Source organism: Gymnoscopelus microlampas (genome assembly GCF_963454915.1).
Source record: "Gymnoscopelus microlampas genome assembly, chromosome: 23".
Taxonomy (NCBI): domain Eukaryota; kingdom Metazoa; phylum Chordata; class Actinopteri; order Myctophiformes; family Myctophidae; genus Gymnoscopelus; species Gymnoscopelus microlampas.
The window spans coordinates 25241336-25258786 of record NC_139960.1 but is presented as its reverse complement, the minus strand read 5'-3'; the positions used below and the strand labels follow the sequence as shown (position 1 = coordinate 25258786).

General features: G+C 41.8%; 1 protein-coding gene across 1 annotated transcript in view; it reads left to right on the top strand.

The window, feature by feature from the left end:
• Nucleotides 1-16899, top strand: part of ptprr (protein tyrosine phosphatase receptor type R) — a gene marked incomplete at its 5' end in the record, with an annotated part of 43397 nt that extends 26498 nt beyond the window's left edge. The window contains 8 exons of the mRNA XM_084049537.1: nt 6055-6244; nt 8402-8486; nt 11364-11443; nt 13428-13565; nt 13809-13919; nt 14058-14215; nt 14694-14807; nt 15199-16899. Of these exons, the coding sequence (XP_083905663.1) occupies nt 6055-6244; nt 8402-8486; nt 11364-11443; nt 13428-13565; nt 13809-13919; nt 14058-14215; nt 14694-14807; nt 15199-15292 (970 nt within the window). The 3' untranslated portion in view covers nt 15293-16899. The remainder of the gene's footprint in view (nt 1-6054; nt 6245-8401; nt 8487-11363; nt 11444-13427; nt 13566-13808; nt 13920-14057; nt 14216-14693; nt 14808-15198) is intronic.
• Nucleotides 16900-17451: the final 552 nt, after the last annotated feature.

Genomic DNA, 17451 nt, shown 5'->3' with positions numbered 1-17451 from the left:
TTAAATAATTCGCTATTTCTCTGTATGTATCTCTCGCTCTCTCTCTCTCTCTCTCAATGAAACCAATAAGTCAAGCAGCTTAAGTGCGCAATGCAATTCAGAAGCAGTGTTGCCATGTCCGCTTATTATAAGCGACTTTAGGCTTGTTTCTGTAAAGTTGCTTGTAAATATTGGTAGTTGTGGGTTACGTTTTTTTGGGCTTGTTTCTAAAGTGTAGTTGCTTATTTGGGCTTGTTTCTAAATGTTGTTCAAACCAGTGGTTCTCAAACATTTTCATGGCAAGGATACCCAAATGAATATGTATTTGTCCACCCCCCCCCCCCCCCCCCTTCAGAAAATATGTTGTGCCATAGACCCTCATACAAGATTTGTGTGGATTTGGAAAATATTCCACAATTACATTTTTCCCCAAGATTTCTCTTTGAAAATAGCCGATCTACAAGCTCACAACGATGCGACGCTATATCCAATGTATTTGTATATAGTTTTAAAGTGCTTGTGTGGCCTAGTCGCTTCTTCTTCTCTGTTTTCATAGGTTGCTTATTTTTTTCGCTAAATCTGACAACACTGTTCAGAAGCATTTCCTCGGTCATTCACGCCACGGTGATACAAAAAAGTATTGTGCTCTCATTGGTTGTAGCGCGGATCTGCTCACAGAGGGATCGCAACCCCATTTATTCTGTATGATGTCCAGTCGGCGACAGAGCCAAATATCAAACATGCTAGATATCTAGAAACGCTCGGGAAAGCATCCCCGACAGCATAATCGGACCCAATATCTTGCAGTGTGTAGTAGCCCTTAGTCTAAGGTCTCAGAGCTCAGACTTCACACTGATGTTTATGTGAGGGGAGTAGCCCACTTCCACTTGTTTCCTCTGTACGTTGATGCCAGAGGTAACATCTCAAGAGCACTCAAGCATTCACTTAGTTGTCACATGGAGAGAACAGTGCATATATCACACGTTTCCACCTATCTGTGGGAAGTCAGCACTGGGGGAAAAATACTTCCATTTATAAATGACTGGAGCCTGTCCAACAGCTCTAATGGACCGTTGTTTAAGGAAACTCTATCAGTCAGTGCCTACCGGTCAGCTACTGAAGGCATTGAATTGTTTCACTGAACAAAGGAAAAAATTCAGCTACACTTGCCGTTAGTTCCATATGGTAAAACATGATTAAGTCATGCTATACTACATCGTGTTTTTTTTCTTCCTTTATTTTTTTCCTGGCTGGCTATTAACATCTCGGTGCTAGTCAGTTCAAGTCCAGCTGTTCAAACTTTATCCTTCATAAGTTAAAACATATAATTTAGTTGTTGAGTCTGCTTAAGCACGGAATGAACAAAGAAACAAAGAACATTGTCACATTTTGCAATGGCCTTGCTCCAGTGTTTTAGTGGGTGTATTGCATTAATATTATTAATACCCTCAGTTATGATGAAAGGAATTGTTACAAACCCCCCCCGCAACAACTATTCATTTACTGCAGTATACAATAATGATATGAATTCATGGAAGGTTTTAAGCTACAATCTGTAAGTTTAGGTCTCTTTCTCCCGAAGGAGATAATTGCAACAATGTCCAAAGTAGGCTACTTTACAAATGGCATTGCATCTAGTTTCAAATCCAATGCACCGTCTGCTTCAAATAACTTTTCACACCTGGGTAGAAATGTCTTCATGGCGATGGATAGATCTGTCCGTGGACAAATACATATCATTTTGGCTGGTCCTTGACATGAAAAAAGTTTGAGAACCACTGATATTATAGCAACATAAGTTTTTTTCAAAAAAACTGTTAAGATTTAGAAGACATTTGTAGAATCCCCAGAAGCAAAGATTTGACTAAAAGAGCTTGTAGATCTGCTATTTTTGAATAGCCCAAAGTTTAAAATAATGGTTATAGCTATAAAAATCTAAAATGACACAGCTATGCGTTCCCGGATTGAATGGGTTAAATCACGTCTGAAAACTCACTTGTGCTCCTTGGCTTTGGATGATTCAGACTGACAGTTGCAGTTGACACTCTGTGCCGCACTATGAGCTTGTGGATCTGCTATTTTTAATAAATCTCCATTGAACTAGAGATGGGGGTTCGCGGCCAAATACATATCATTTTGGGGGTCCTTAACATGAAAAAGTTTGAGCACCATTGATACACTATAGCAACGTACTGTTAGGATTTAGAAAACATTTTTAGATATGTATTTGGCCGCGTACCCCATCTGAAAATATTTAGTTCCTGGGACCCCCTGAAGCAAAGATTTGAGTTAAAAATGTTTGCTATAAAATATATATTCAAAGATTTGCACTATAATTTTCAAAAACAGCAGATCTACAAGCTCGTAGTGCTGAGATATGAGCTTGTAGATTTGAATGAACTATTTTTGAATAACCAAAGTATAAAATAATGGTTAAAGTGGTTGAAATCTAAAATGACAGATGCTTTTCCTGGTCTTAATGGGTTAAACTGAGGCTGTCTGGAGGTGAGGAGAGTACATAATGTTTTAATAGTGAGCTAGTGTTATTTACAGTAGGTTCCGCCTAGAAGTGAGAGCAGGATATTTTTCTTGGTGTGTTTTTGTGTTGTGCATGTGTGTGTGCACGCACAGCGACACAACGTGCGTGTGCGTGTTGTGTGCGTGTATGTGTGTGTTGTGTGCGCGTGTGTCTGTAGATGCGTATGAAAGTGTGTTCGTATGTAACCGTCTGCGTGCGTTGTCCTTCCTGGATGGCAGCCAATCAACAATCAGACAGACAGGATGCAGCGCTATCCTGCGGAGGAAGCAAGTTGACACGTAGCAAGGCCAAGCAGACCTCCCCTCCCCCGGCTTCCATCTCCTGCACCTTATGCTTATCACTTATTATCTTACCTGATATTTTAACACATTGACTGCCGGGAATTAATTAATGAATTCATCCGCCACCGCCAGCATTTATACTAATCTTCCGAGACCCACAGATGTTTTTTTTTCAAAGAAGATGTAAACAACAGATGTCTGAGGGGGAGGGTCTCTTCTATCATCCGGGAAAACAAAAATTGTAACCGCGATCTTCCGTTCTTTAGTTATCGGCAGTTGAATATAGCTTGTTTTCACCAAAAACTCAATCTGGGAAAAGAAATCAGAGACAAATGTATTTTTATAATTAATAGTGATGTTATAATTATTAACTGATAACGTTAGTCTGGACGGGCTGGAATTTGTTTAGATCAGGTGATTTCCGGGTGTATTCTTGTTCGCCTCACATCAAAGCCCCGCCTCGCGCCGCCTCCTCCTCCTCCTCCTCGTGAGAAAAACCCAGCCTCGTGCCGAAGCCCCGCGCCTAAAAACGTGCGCTCTTTTTTCAATTTCCCTGGAATGCCAATATCCCTGTGACATATATATATACTGGAGGGGGCCTTAAAGGAACAAATCACAGTTTTACTACCTGTGTCTCAGAGGCGGTCTGTGGATAACTAGGGGATGTCATGGGGGTTTTAGTTAGACAGTAATAACAGAATCTGTTATATAGAGCATTGTGGATCAGAATCCATTTTTGGGTCGGCAACACATATTCATGGGTTGCGAGTGAATATCTTTTTTTGTTGTTGTTGCTTTTCCTACTTTTTTGTTCATTATTTTCATTAGAAATAAGGCTATTCTCACTATTAAATAGAGCTTAAGTGATTAATTCATTATGTATTTTTTTATGTTTGGGAGTCCAGCTCCTAACCTGACTTCGCCAAATGGAAGAAGCTTGCGACACACATTGTTAAACTCAATACCGCCCTCATCTGGCTGAGTCAGGTTATCCAGCTCCACCCCCACGTCACAAATTACTCTTTTGGGTCTCGGGGCTCAAAGGTTTGGGAACCACATCCTTGAATGTTGCACGTGGAGGACTTAATTCAATCAAAACTTTAAAAAAAATAACATTTTATCTGGAGACAGACAGTCATACTCCTTTTTGAACAGAGATAAATGAGCTCTTTCATAGAACACGAGGCCAAGGTCACTTCTTTGACACAGAGAGAAACGGTGTATTGTTTAAGGCATGTGAAACACCTTTCATTCACTCAACTTGGTTAAAAGCATTCTTCAGGTGGGGGTAGATTCACTATTTTGGTCATTGCCTACATGTGGAAGGAAGTACGTGGAAGTGGAAGAGTCAGATATTGTAAATTATTTTTAAAATAATTTGGTGCTGATATCGCTGGCGGGCCAGTTCTGTCCCACGGGCCGCCTGTTGCTTACCACTGCTCTAGAATAAGCGAGGCAAATGACCAAAATGACTTACATTCTGGTAATTTTCTCAGACTTTACACTGCTTGTGATTGAGACACAGAAGACTTGCACTACTATTTGTACAGACAAGTACATACATTTTTATGTGTGAAATCAGCCAAGCGTCCTGATGATGATGATTGAGGAGAGAAGACTGTGGCGTTCAGAATGAATGGTGGGCTAGTCTGGTAACTAGTTGACTGAAAGAGACATGCAGACAACTCCAGGATCAATGCATGAAGGTGTACCCTTGGAATGACTCTATCTTCCATATTGTGATTATGTTTTGGCACAAGTCTGGTGAGAAAGAGTGCTGTCTATTGTTGCCGTTTCTTAATGGTGATGATGATGACTCCAGACTGTGTGATTGGGCCAGGATAAACATGGAGATGATCTCTCAAGACGGATTCAGAGCTCCGCAGCTGAATCTGTCGGCAACTCCCATTACAACGTGTAGAGTTGATGTTATTAGGAATGAAAAAAAAGGAGCACCACCGGAAGAGGAGAGCTGAAGGAGAGTAAACGGGCCGACATCCGGTCTTTACACGGTGCCCCCCAGAGGGAAATTCGAAGGATTTCCCCCTCCCCCTTTTTTCCCCTCCCCCTTTTTTCCTCTCTCTCTCTCTCTCTCTCTCTCTCTCTCTCTCTCTCTCTCTCACAGAGGGCAACATGATTACTTTTCCTTGTGTATTTAGTATTAAAGTACATGTAGTGCAGCATACGGCTGGTTCTGCTAATGATAAGGAAAAAAACAAAACAACGCATGGGTACCAAGGCTATTAACAAGGTGACTGGTTGGGTCAAGTGATTTGATTGGCCAGCGGAGGTGACTGTATAAGGGGAACATCGTCGCATGTCAGATGGAAAACTTGTATGTCCAAAACTGTCCGAAACGGGGGGGGAAAAATCCTTATTATTTAGTCACAAGCTTGTGTTAATACTTTACAGGGTCCCCACGGTCATGAAATTCCTGGAAATATTTTGAAAAAAAAAAAAAAAATCCAGTACTGGAAAAGGTTTGAAATTGATCAAACATCATCAAAGGTCCTGGAATTTATCAAGGGTCCTGGAAAAATATTTGGCTATGCATTGTTTTTGGCTATTGATTTTGTTAAAACAAAACATTTTCATGAATAATATTACACGAAATATGTAACATAAGTAGTTTTTCGCCGAACGGGCTGTGTGACGGCAGCCTAATGTATGTCTCAAACTTTATTTTTGCTACACTGGAGTAAGAGACACATTATTGCGCCGAATGATTGTTATATAGGCCTGGAAATTGGGCTAAATATTCTGGAAAAGTTTTGGAAATTCATTGCTAAAAATGTGTGGGGACCCTGACTTTAATTAGTTCCATATTTATAAAACCCACAGACACACTTTCAATTTGTTTCTAAAATAGAGCTAGATCTACAAGCTCACAACATGTCGCGATGCAATACGTTGTGAGCTTGTAGATTGCCTATTTTCAATAAGCGCGACACTCTTGTATGTCAAAGTAGGGCATTAATTAAAATATATTTATAGAAATATGGAGATACAAGGTTTCTGCCCGGCGGCAACGATATGCACGTTACACTTTCTGCAGGTAATGGCTGACAACCAGGAGAAACCACTGAATGCAATGCACTTCTGCCTGAAATAAAGAAAAGAGAATATGTGTGACCGTTCTTATTGTGAATAATAAGACGGCATCCCCTCACAATAACATATCAAATCGCTCAATCAATCAATCAGTGTTTCTAAACTCTCAGTGATCTCCCTCTCTCCCTCCGTGTCCTGCTGCAGACGTGGGTCCAACGTGTCCTTGGTGTTAGACATGTCTGCCCTGGGCTCCGTGGAGCCCCTCAGCGTCGCCGTGGTAACCCCCAGGGAGTCTGTGGCCAGAGAGTACCTGCTGTCGGCTGGCCGGCCAATGACGCGACAGCAGCTCCGTGACGTCGCCAACAACACACACTCTCTGCACACCGAGTTTGCAGTGAGTAGGACACTCTCTTGGACGCACACACTTACACTGTAATAATAACACAAATCGTCACAACCTGTCCAAAATCGTTATTTTTCAGGAAATGGAAAAAGAACCTGTGTTCCAAATGGCTCCAGTGTAGTTATTATTTAGTCGTAAGTGCTTGTTAGTATGTTTCATCGGTTGGTCATATTTCTTATGTACAAAACAACACTTGTTGATTTGTTGACCTAGATTGATGTCACTGTATTTCTCGGCAGACATTTTGATTTTGATATTGGCCTTTTTCTTTGGTAAACATCATTCACAATAGTTATGGATGGAACTTATTAATTTCACTTAAATTCAGTTCTTTATTATACATTCACCTACCCAAGTGTACCTAAATATATGTTGCGTGGGGGCACAGTGCAGTAAAAAGCTCAAAGAGCGTTGTGGATGGGTCAAAACAGTGCAAAGATAATTGAGTGCAAAAGTGCAATGGTCGGTAACTATTGAAGTGATGAATAAAAATGAATACCCAGTAGATCAGCATGGTGCAGTCATCCATGGGACAACAGAATTCAACAGCAAATATAACCCAGTGGTGAAAGAAGAAGTAAAAGTCACAATACCATGGTGTAACGGTACTCTGTTACGGGTAAATGTCCCCTATTTAAAATCTTACTTAAGTCAAAGCACAAAAGTATTTTTAGCATTAAAATATATTTAAAGTAGCAAAAGTAAAAGTATTCACTATGCAGGATGCACATTTCAGAACCATATATTATATAATGTTATTGGACTATAATCATTGATCATTAATCACTTAAGCTCAATTTTATACTATTCGGAAATAGCTGATCTACAAGCTCACAACTTGTAGATGTGCTATTTTAGAAACATTATGAAAAAGATTTTTGATTAAAAAAGTGATGAACTAAAGTATAAGCTATTGAAAAATGGAAATACTCAGGTAATGTAACTTGACTTGAGTAAATATACTTAGTTACGCTCTACCACTGATATTTTGTTTAATTTTATTATAAATTTTATTCACAGTACAATACAGTTCCTATCAAAGAATAATCATTAATTTAGTCTAATATCATCTCTTTCTAACATGTGTGGTCAGGTCAGGTCATGACAAAGGGTGGTGACCGAATGGGGTGTTTTCCAGCCAATGAAAATTGTCAACACTCCCAGCAACAGCAAACAAACACATGGGCTCATAAAATGTTTCCTGGATACAAAATATGTGTATGTCATTAAAGCAACGAGGCTGAGGGCACATTATGTCTGAGACCCCTCTTCTTCAATTCCTTACTCCTTATTATGTTTCCTAATTTACTGATATAAACGTCTCTATATTATTGTATTTATACTGAAACTAGCCGAGCTACAAGCTTACAACTGGTAGATGAGCTTGTAGATCGGCTATTTTCAGCGAAAAGATTTGGAAAAGAGTGAGCCAAGTACAAATCCAAATGTATTTAGTATTGAGGGTTTAAGTGGTTAGATGTCTGAAAATAACATAAATCCCCAAAGTATTAGAAAATATAATGTGTAAACAAACAAACAAACAAAAAAAAAGCATGAATTGACACAACATTAATGATAAAGCTGTCAAACTAGTCTATGAATCTTCATAGAAAAAGCCCCAGGACTTTTTTCTGTTATCCTTTTAGCCTAAATGTTTGACTGTACCCTGTACTGTTTACATGTCTGACTAATACAGTATTCAATCAATCAATCAATCAATCAATCAACCAATCAACCAATCAACCAATCAACCAATCTATAAAATCTATGAAAAAGTTGAATCTGCAACACAATTGTATACATTATGCAGTGGGAGTTCCTGCTTCATCTCTGTCTCAGTTTAGGGGTCCTTGGCCTGAAAAACGTTGAAGACCCCTGCTGTAGATGATGTTTTTTACTGGACTGGGTAATGGTGATTTTAAAATTGTGTAATAGCTCACATCCAAACGGCAAATAGGCTACTAGATGCTGGACAGAAAAAAAAAAAAAGAAGATTGTTATTTTGATCACACCCTTCCTGCCTGTTCTTTTGTCTTTCTGTCCGTACTTCTCTTGTCAATCCCTGCATGCTCATCTGTGTGATGATGATTTAACTGATTGTTGCGTCTGTTTTTCTGTCCTTTTTTGTACTTCCCACAAATATCACAGGAAATTCCGATGAATTTTGTTGATCCAAAGGAGCTGGATATTCCTAGCAACGGAACCAAGAACAGATACAAGACCATACTGCCTAGTGAGTAGGGCGTGTGTGTGTGTGTGTGTGTGTAGGGCGTGTGTGTGTGTGTGTGTGTGTGTGTGTGTGTGTGTGTGTGTGTGTGTGTGTGTGTGTGTGTGTGTGTGTGTGTGTGTGTGTGTGTGTGTGTGTGTGTGTGTGTGTGTGTGTTGTGATCTGTTTCATCATGAGGCCATGAATTGTATTTCATTGCCTCAAGCAAAGTGTGCAGTTAAATACCCAATTTAACTGTAGAGTGTACAAATGTAACCAAATGGACCCGGTTACATTTGTACTCTCTCAGAGTTGACACTATGGATTTTACTGTGTGAGAGCCCTCATGCACTTGACAGTTTTATAATGGGACAGCCTTGAGCCCTTGCAAACTTATCGGAAATGTGCATCATGTTCGGTGAGTGTGGACATCGACCCAATTTCAATGTCCGCATACACGTACTCATGGACTTTGATGCGCGTTCCCCATAAATCCAGCTGTCCCGTTCCACATGTTTATAACAACAGTAATAAACAGTAAAACATTAAAAAAAACTAATTAAAAATGCAAAACCTTGAAGATGAAAAAGCAGGTGATATTATAAAGTGCAGGAAGTGGTTTGTTGTGCGGAAGGAGTTAAAGGTCAAAGATTAACAAGACAAGTTAATTCTACCCTACCTATTCACTACACACACACACACACACACACACACACACACACACACACACACACACACACACACACACACACACACACACACACACACACACACACACACTTCAAACAATGAATGTCCATCAGAGCACAGCCTGTTCTCACTCTCTGAGTGAAAAATCCCGGCCTGATTAAGATGTTATGCAATACACACACACACGTGCGTGCGTAAACACACACACACACACACACACACACACACACACACACACACACACACACACACACACACACACACACACACACACACACACACACACACACACACACACACACACACACACACACACACACACAGAGAGAGAGCATGGTCATTATCAATTTCCGTTCTCTGCCCTCATGTTCTTCCTGGTTCAGATAGAGAGGGGGTGGGCCTATCAATACAGTGGGAATGGGGGGTTGGGGAGTCCGGGTGGGTTGGGGTGTTCCTTCCTTCCGGCCAATCAAGAAGCAGGAACGCTCACCTAGAGTGTCTGTCCGTCAGAGACATCCTGTGTTCCACTTGTACTGTTTTTTATTTTTTATTTATTTAAAGTATAAACGCCCTCCTTTTACACTATTCATCCTACAAGTCTAGCTATTACTACTTAGGTCCAAAAGAAATGTAAAGCTGTAAATACCATTTTGTAATACAGTTGAAGAGCCTTGCAGGCAGAGGTCCTGCAGCCTACAGGGATGTTTAGATATGGGTTTGATTTACTTCCAACGGGATTTTTTTTTTTGAAGAATTTCCGCTTCTGCATTATTTGGTTACTCCATTGTTTGAGTTTTGAAAGGCAACAACTGTTAAAAAAAAAGCCAACAAAGACATTTTTTGGGGTGGAAATATAGGGCTTTATCTTGGCCTGAAGTCGCTAAACCCACTATTTGGGGATTTATCATTGCGCAAGGGGTGTTCCAGTGCAAAAGTTGCTATCTTCCGACGCCAGCCTTATCCCTAAAACACCTGCGCTACCCGTTACATTATGCATAGGTGTGGTTGGGGCGTTACAATATTAAAACCAATCACCGTGCCAGATGCCTTGCGTTGTGCTGTTTAAATCTGTAGACTCCACGACGAGTGATCCATGAAAAAAAATGCATGCGTGTAGGTTGCGTGATGCTCCTGGCTAAAGCCTGAAACAACAACATGTCTCACGCGAGTCACCATTGCAGAGCGATCGCGCATCGAGAAGTGTTTTGCCCACTGTAAAAAGTTAAGGAGATACAGAGGTTTTTAGCAAGGAGATTCATACGCTCTAGCCTTTGATTGCTTTTCAATAAAACCATATTTGATAGACATAAGTATCACCTACATGTTTCTTATTATAGAGAATGTTATATTATTGTAATCCCTTCTTTATTTCCTGCGCAATGGATTAATATTGTTAATCCATTTTATAAAACCTCTAAACTACAAGTGCTCATGTGATTTTAAACATCCATAGTGTTGTGGAAGAAATGTACGCATAATGATAATTGTGAACTACTTTTATTTCTCTCACCATAATTACCCCATCAAAATCCCTAGTCTGAAAAGGTGTGTGTGTGTGCGTGTGCGTGCGTGTGTGTGTGTGTGTGTGTGTGAGTGCGCGTGTGTGTGCGCGCACACACACACACACACACACACACACACACACACACACACACACACACACACACACACACACACAGGTGGGTGGTATCAGCCTTGTCAGATGTAAGAAGGAGGGCTCCAAGGGGAAAAAGGTTGGGAACTACTGTACTAACTAAACAAAAGGTTTTGAGCTTCAGAAGATGTTTAGGGAGTGCTGCCTATTGTTCCTTCAACGTCTAAATAAAATACTATTTTAACCTGAAAGGAATCCAGTATACAGTCTCCAGAGTCTTCCTTTCAATGGCACACCTACAGACATACACTTGTTTGCCCCCATAAACAGCAAACAATCTAATTGAGATTGTGGAAAATTATTCATAATAGAAGGCATTTATTGGTCTTTTATGGAAATCCTGTTTCTTGTGAGGAATTCCATGAGAATAAATAAGGATATCCGTGTAGAATTATTGGTTTGATTGATAAAGACACCTTCTTTGTCACCTCTTCCCTTATGTCCCGTGTCTCCTCACATTGTTCCCCTCGTGCCTCCTTGACCGACCCCTTGCTGGACCTCTTTATCCATTTCCCTTCCTCTTGTTTTCCTTACCGCCTTGTCTCCTCTCCTTGTCCTAGATCCGCACTCCAGAGTGGTCCTGAAGTCTAAGCACTCCAATGACCCTCTCAGCTCTTATATCAATGCTAACTATATACGGGTGAGTAAAACACGCACACGCACGCACACACATCCAGATGACTTCACCACTTAAACATCACATGGTTCAAAGTTCCAGGAAAAGTATTTAATATTGCATCACAATCATCTTAAACACTTTATCAATTTATATGTTGGCTATTAAAAGATAGTAGATCTACAAGCAAGCTTGTACGTATTTTTTTTAATATTTAAAAAATATAGAAAATTAATAATTTTAAATATTTTAACACAAATCTTCTCTTCTGGAAGTCCCTGGCACAAAACCTTTCCAGATGTGGGGTCCGCTGCCAAATACATATCAATTTGGGGGTCCTTGGCACGAAAACGTTTGAGAACTACTCGGTTAACCACTTCAGCTCTATATACTGACCCAAACGGATGCTAACACAATAGACAATCTTCCTGTGAGGAAATGGGACCGACACTTTTCTCTTTCACGTCGCCGGGTAAGCAATGGAGCGTCGCACCAAACATGGGAGGGAATTCGCTTTCACCACTGGGATTACATTCCATGGCTAGGGAGTCATCCTCATTCCTGTTTGTATAGGTCAGATGTCACCGCTCCCCTCTGTCACCATGTCATAGTGGCCCGTCCGTTCCCCTCTGTCACCATGTCATAGTGGCCCGTCCGTTCCCCTCTGTCACCATGTCATAGTGGCCCGCCCGTTCCCCTCTGTCACCATGTCATAGTGGCCCGTCAGTTCCCCTCTGTCACCATGTCATAGTGGCCCGTCAGTTCCCCTCTGTCACCATGTCATAGTGGCCCGTCCGTTCCCCTCTGTCACCATGTCATAGTGGCCCGTCCGTTCCCCTCTGTCACCATGTCATAGTGGCCCGCCCGTTCCCCTCTGTCACCATGTCATAGTGGCCCGCCCGTTCCCCTCTGTCACCATGTCATAGTGGCCCGCCCGTTCCCCTCTGTCACCATGTCATAGTGGCCCGCCCGTTCCCCTCTGTCACCATGTCATAGTGGCCCGTCCGTTCCCCTCTGTCACCATATCATAGTGGCCCGTCCGTTCCCCTCTGTCACCATGTCATAGTGGCCCGCCCGTTCCCCTCTGTCACCATGTCATAGTGGCCCGTCCGTTCCCCTCTGTCACCATGTCATAGTGGCCCGTCCGTTCCCCTCTGTCACCATGTCATAGTGGCCCGTCAGTTCCCCTCTGTCACCATGTCATAGTGGCCCGTCCGTTCCCCTCTGTCACCATGTCATAGTGGCCCGTCAGTTACCCTCTGTCACCATGTCATAGTGGCCCGTCAGTTCCCCTCTGTCACCATGTCATAGTGGCCCGCCCGTTCCCCTTTGTCACCATGTCATAGTCGCCCGCCCGTTCCCCTCTGTCACCATGTCATAGTGGCCCGTCCGTTCCCCTCTGTCACCATGTCATAGTGGCCCGTCAGTTCCCCTCTGTCACCATGTCATAGTGGCCCGTCCGTTCCCCTCTGTCACCATGTCATAGTGGCTCGTTTGACATCCCTTGCGGTCGACATTAGGGGTGCAACACCAAGTGATTTTCTACTCATAGTACTCATTGCTACAGAGTTTTTATTCAGTCTCCATGTCTCTCCAGCTCTTTATTAACCAGAAAATGCATTTTCAGGTCGGAATACCAATTTTATCCAATCAGGATAGAGAACTCAGTCATGATACAGATTAAACAAGTGGAATTGGAAGTGATGACATAAAGAAATGAGTAGACAAAATTAGAACTGGAACACTATAAAAAATAAAGATGATAAATGGGTACTCACATCGTCTGTCAGCTAGGTTTTGTCACTTACCTGAATTTTTTGTTTTGTTTATCAAAGAGTTGGAGACAGACTCCAGAGTTGGAGAGGCCTCCTCTACCATTTTTTAAAATATATATGTATTTCCCAGTTTGGCATCATAAAAAATCAAAAAAGTTTAGGCAGGGTTAAGGCGGCGCACAAGATAGTGCCTTCTATATTGCTGTTGATGTGACGATTGGTTCCTTTTCCAGGGTTACCTTGGTGAGGAGAGAGCGTACATCGCCACCCAGGGTCCCATGGTGAACACGGTGAATGACTTGTGGCACATGGCCTGCCAGGAGGAGTCACCTGTCATCGTCATGATCACCAAACTCAAGGAGAAGAACGAGGTATAGCGAAGGCTGCCATGGCCTATTTTAATTCAATTCAATTGAACAAAAGACATTGTGTTCGGTCATACATACAAACATTCAAAATGGTGTAAAAGAGACAATGACAGATATTGTTAAATTGCAAACGCTCTCTCACTTCTACTATCTCATCTTCCTCTCTCTTTCTGTTCCTCTCTCTCTCTCTCTCTCTCTCTCTCTCTCTCTCTCTCTCTCTCTCTCTCTCTCTCTGTCTCTCTGTAGAAGTGTGTTCTGTACTGGCCAGAAAGAAGAGGCATCTATGGGAAGGTGGAGGTGCTGGTGAACAGTGTCAGAGAGTGTGAGCATTACACCACACGCAGCCTCACTCTCAAGGTAAACCCGATGAAATGAAACCGCAATGCAGTTTAGAGCAGTTAGCTCTGTGTAGGAAACTGGGAGTGAACATGCTTGGGTGGGTGTCTATGTGTGTGTGTACTGTACTTTATGTATATACTGTATCTCTGCCCGCAGTGTGGGAATCAGACCTGTGCGCTACAGCATTACTGGTACACTTCCTGGCCAGACCATAAGACCCCGGACTCGGCCCAGCCGTTACTGCAGCTGATGACAGACGTGGAGGCTAGCAGGCGGGCGGCAGCAGCCATGGGACCGGTTATAGTTCACTGCAGGTACACTGTCTGTCTGTCTGTCTGTCTGTCTGTCTGTCTGTCTGCCTGCCTGTCTGTCTGTCTATCTGTCTCCATTTTCATTTTCCAAATCTCATTCTTTGTCCCTCTCTGTCCCACAAACCAACCAGTTCACCCATTAAAACCGGGAAAGCATCATTTCAGATTTTTTTGCGTTGGCTATTCAAAAATAGCAGATGTACAAGCTTGCACATCTGCTATTTTTGAACATTTTTGAAAAATAAAGAAAGTGTTTGGAATTACGAAAAGGGTTTGAGAACTACTGATTTAGAAGGCATTTGTAGAATCGGTCTCAGGTCTTAATGGGTTAAACCCTATATACTTAGTCCTCCAAGGCTCTAGGGACCCTTTGTTTCCTCTCTACCCTATAAATACCGTCGTTGAAAATAGCCGATATACAGTACAGTACAAGCTGGTAATAACACTGCTGACATCATGGAACCTCTCCTGTGGTTTGCAGTGCTGGGATTGGCCGGACGGGCTGCTTCATCGCCACGACGATTGGCTGCCGTCAGCTCCAACTGGAGGGAGTGGTGGATGTACTGGGCATCGTCTGTCAGCTACGAGCAGACAGGTGGAGAATCGCACGCACGCACGCACGCACGCACGCACGCACGCACGCACGCACGCACGCACGCACGCACGCACGCACGCACGCACGCACGCACGCACGCACGCACGCACGCACACACACACACACACACACACACACACACACACACACACACACACACACACACACACACACACACACACACACACACACACACACACACACACACACACACACACACACACACTCCCATATACCAATTGCAAGTACAGTGCTATAACAGAATTTGTGTGTTTATATACTGTGTGTGTGTGTGTGTGTGTGTGTGTGTGTGTGTGTGTGTGTGTGTGTGTGTGTGTGTGTGTGTGTGTGTGCGTGTGTGTATGTGCGTGCACGTTTGTTATATCCACAGAGGAGGTATGATCCAGACAGGAGAGCAGTATGCGTTTGTACATCACGCCATGAGTCTCTACGAAGCCCGCCTATCTGCGGAAACTGGCCAATGAGCATCCGACTGCCGCAGGAAGTCACAGGAAGCATGGTTTTTTAACCAGAAAGGTGGCAGCACGTCCTTTTGAGTTTAGCAACTAGCTAACTGGAGAGGAGACTTGAGTTTCCTGAGGAGGTGGACCTTGGATTTGATCGACAACGCAGGGACCAATGAAAACTGTCGTTGAATGGCAGAGGATGTGAAGAGGAGCGGGGGAGATTGCATTGTAAGGTTTGAGAGCGGAATGTAATCCTTCACACTTCTCATCTTCCTCTAAGTTTTCTTCTTCTGTTACTTCCTGTCAATATTGAGTGGTTCTTGGAGGACTTCTAACGGGACCTGTCCACTTGAATTCTCTCAGCCAATTAATTGACTGTTTGATTGATTTATTTTCAACCAATCAAACAGTACTATTCTTGCACTCTTACCTCTTCTCTCTTATGTCATGGATGCTATATAATCGTTTGGACTGATGGACCTGAAAACGTAAAATGAAGATACACTGAATTGTTGAACAGCACTATTGTGGATTGTGGATTTTAGGGGTTATTTACAGTATGTTGGGGCTTCTTGTTTAACACGATGTTGTTCTTATGAGAAGAAAAGTTAGGTACAATAGGGCCTACTGGGGAATGACTGTTAGTTGAATGCACCTTTGGTTAAGCGTTAGGCTACTATACAACCACTCAAATAAAAACAACAAACAACATAGCACATACTATGGAGAATGTCAGTAGAAAAGCAAATAGACCAATGTTACTCTATACATACTCATGCCAACACTAGTATTGCCATAAGCTAGTTACAGTAGATGAATTAATGCTAACCAATTAGACGCCTATACTACATAGTTGTCATTTTTCAATGTTAACAGTAGGCTAAGTCACATGCTAGCTTTAAGCAATTAATTATCTTGTATAATGCTTGTATTTCAGTGCTAAACCATGCTAACTACTGTAAACTGATGCTATATCTAGTGTTCTGGTGCTGACCCATGCTGGTAACTGTAGTAAATGCTTATTCAGTGCTAGCCCATTCTTTGCCGAAGTAAACTGCCGTGAACCGTGAAGGCAAAAGAACAATGCACCGTTTGGCTTGACCAGCCAATCCTGTAAGATGAGACGCACATCAGGTAGAGAAGTCAGCGACTAGCTACCTGGGGACTTTAGACAGTAACTAACAGTAAATAAGATAACATTGTAATGTTGTTTTTAATTGTTGTTTTTAATTCAGGAGTATTTTGTGTCACATTTTATCAATATGAGGTCACCAATTAACACAAACAATTTGATTATTTTTCATGATTAATGAATTGCTTTTTTTATACATAGTGTTTTATGCAGCAATATCACTGGGATATTTAATCAACTTTTTGTGACAACCACTTAAATTCTTAATTGTTCATTCCCACATTCCAAGACTCTTTAAAATAATCATAGATCTTGTAATGTAATGACTACCACACACAACAGCGACTTAAGATACCAAAAGAGAATATATCTGCCATGATCGTTCAAGAGGTGTTGTGCTGATTGGTTTCAGAGTTTACACTACATCATAGTTAACATTTTGTCTTCTTGCATCGACAAAGCCAGGGTAGCTCTGCTTTTTACCAAAAGAAATGTGAAATGAGTTGAGATGATAAAAATGCAGATGTCTTAACAACTTGCAGACAGTACATTTTGTTTAAATGTTGTTTATACAAGTAATCTAGATCAAATCTGAGTAATAATTACTTGATTTTTTCATACTTTTTTAACATGTTTTGAAGTGTTCAGTAACTGTCAGACATTGTTTGATGAAAAGTTAATTTCAATGATTCCTGTTGCACACCCAGAGACAGAGTCTGGTATCCATGTTAGCCCTGCTATCCTGCTGGTGGCATACACCTGCTGTATGTCATACATACAGTACAGTAGGTGGTTCTATAGATGCGATGCGTGCAGAGAAAAAACACTCACCCAACACAAATATACAGCCACTTGCCATCACAAAGGTGCTTTGCATGATATAACTATGGATGTAATCATACAGGGTTATCTTCTAACAGGGTACCAGATAGCTACCAAGTTCTGTCTCTGAAGTCAACAAGCCCCAAATCGTTCCAAAGGCTTATCTGATCGCAATAAGATCATCATCAAGTTCATAATAACGCAAAATTCAATTCAGTGAGTT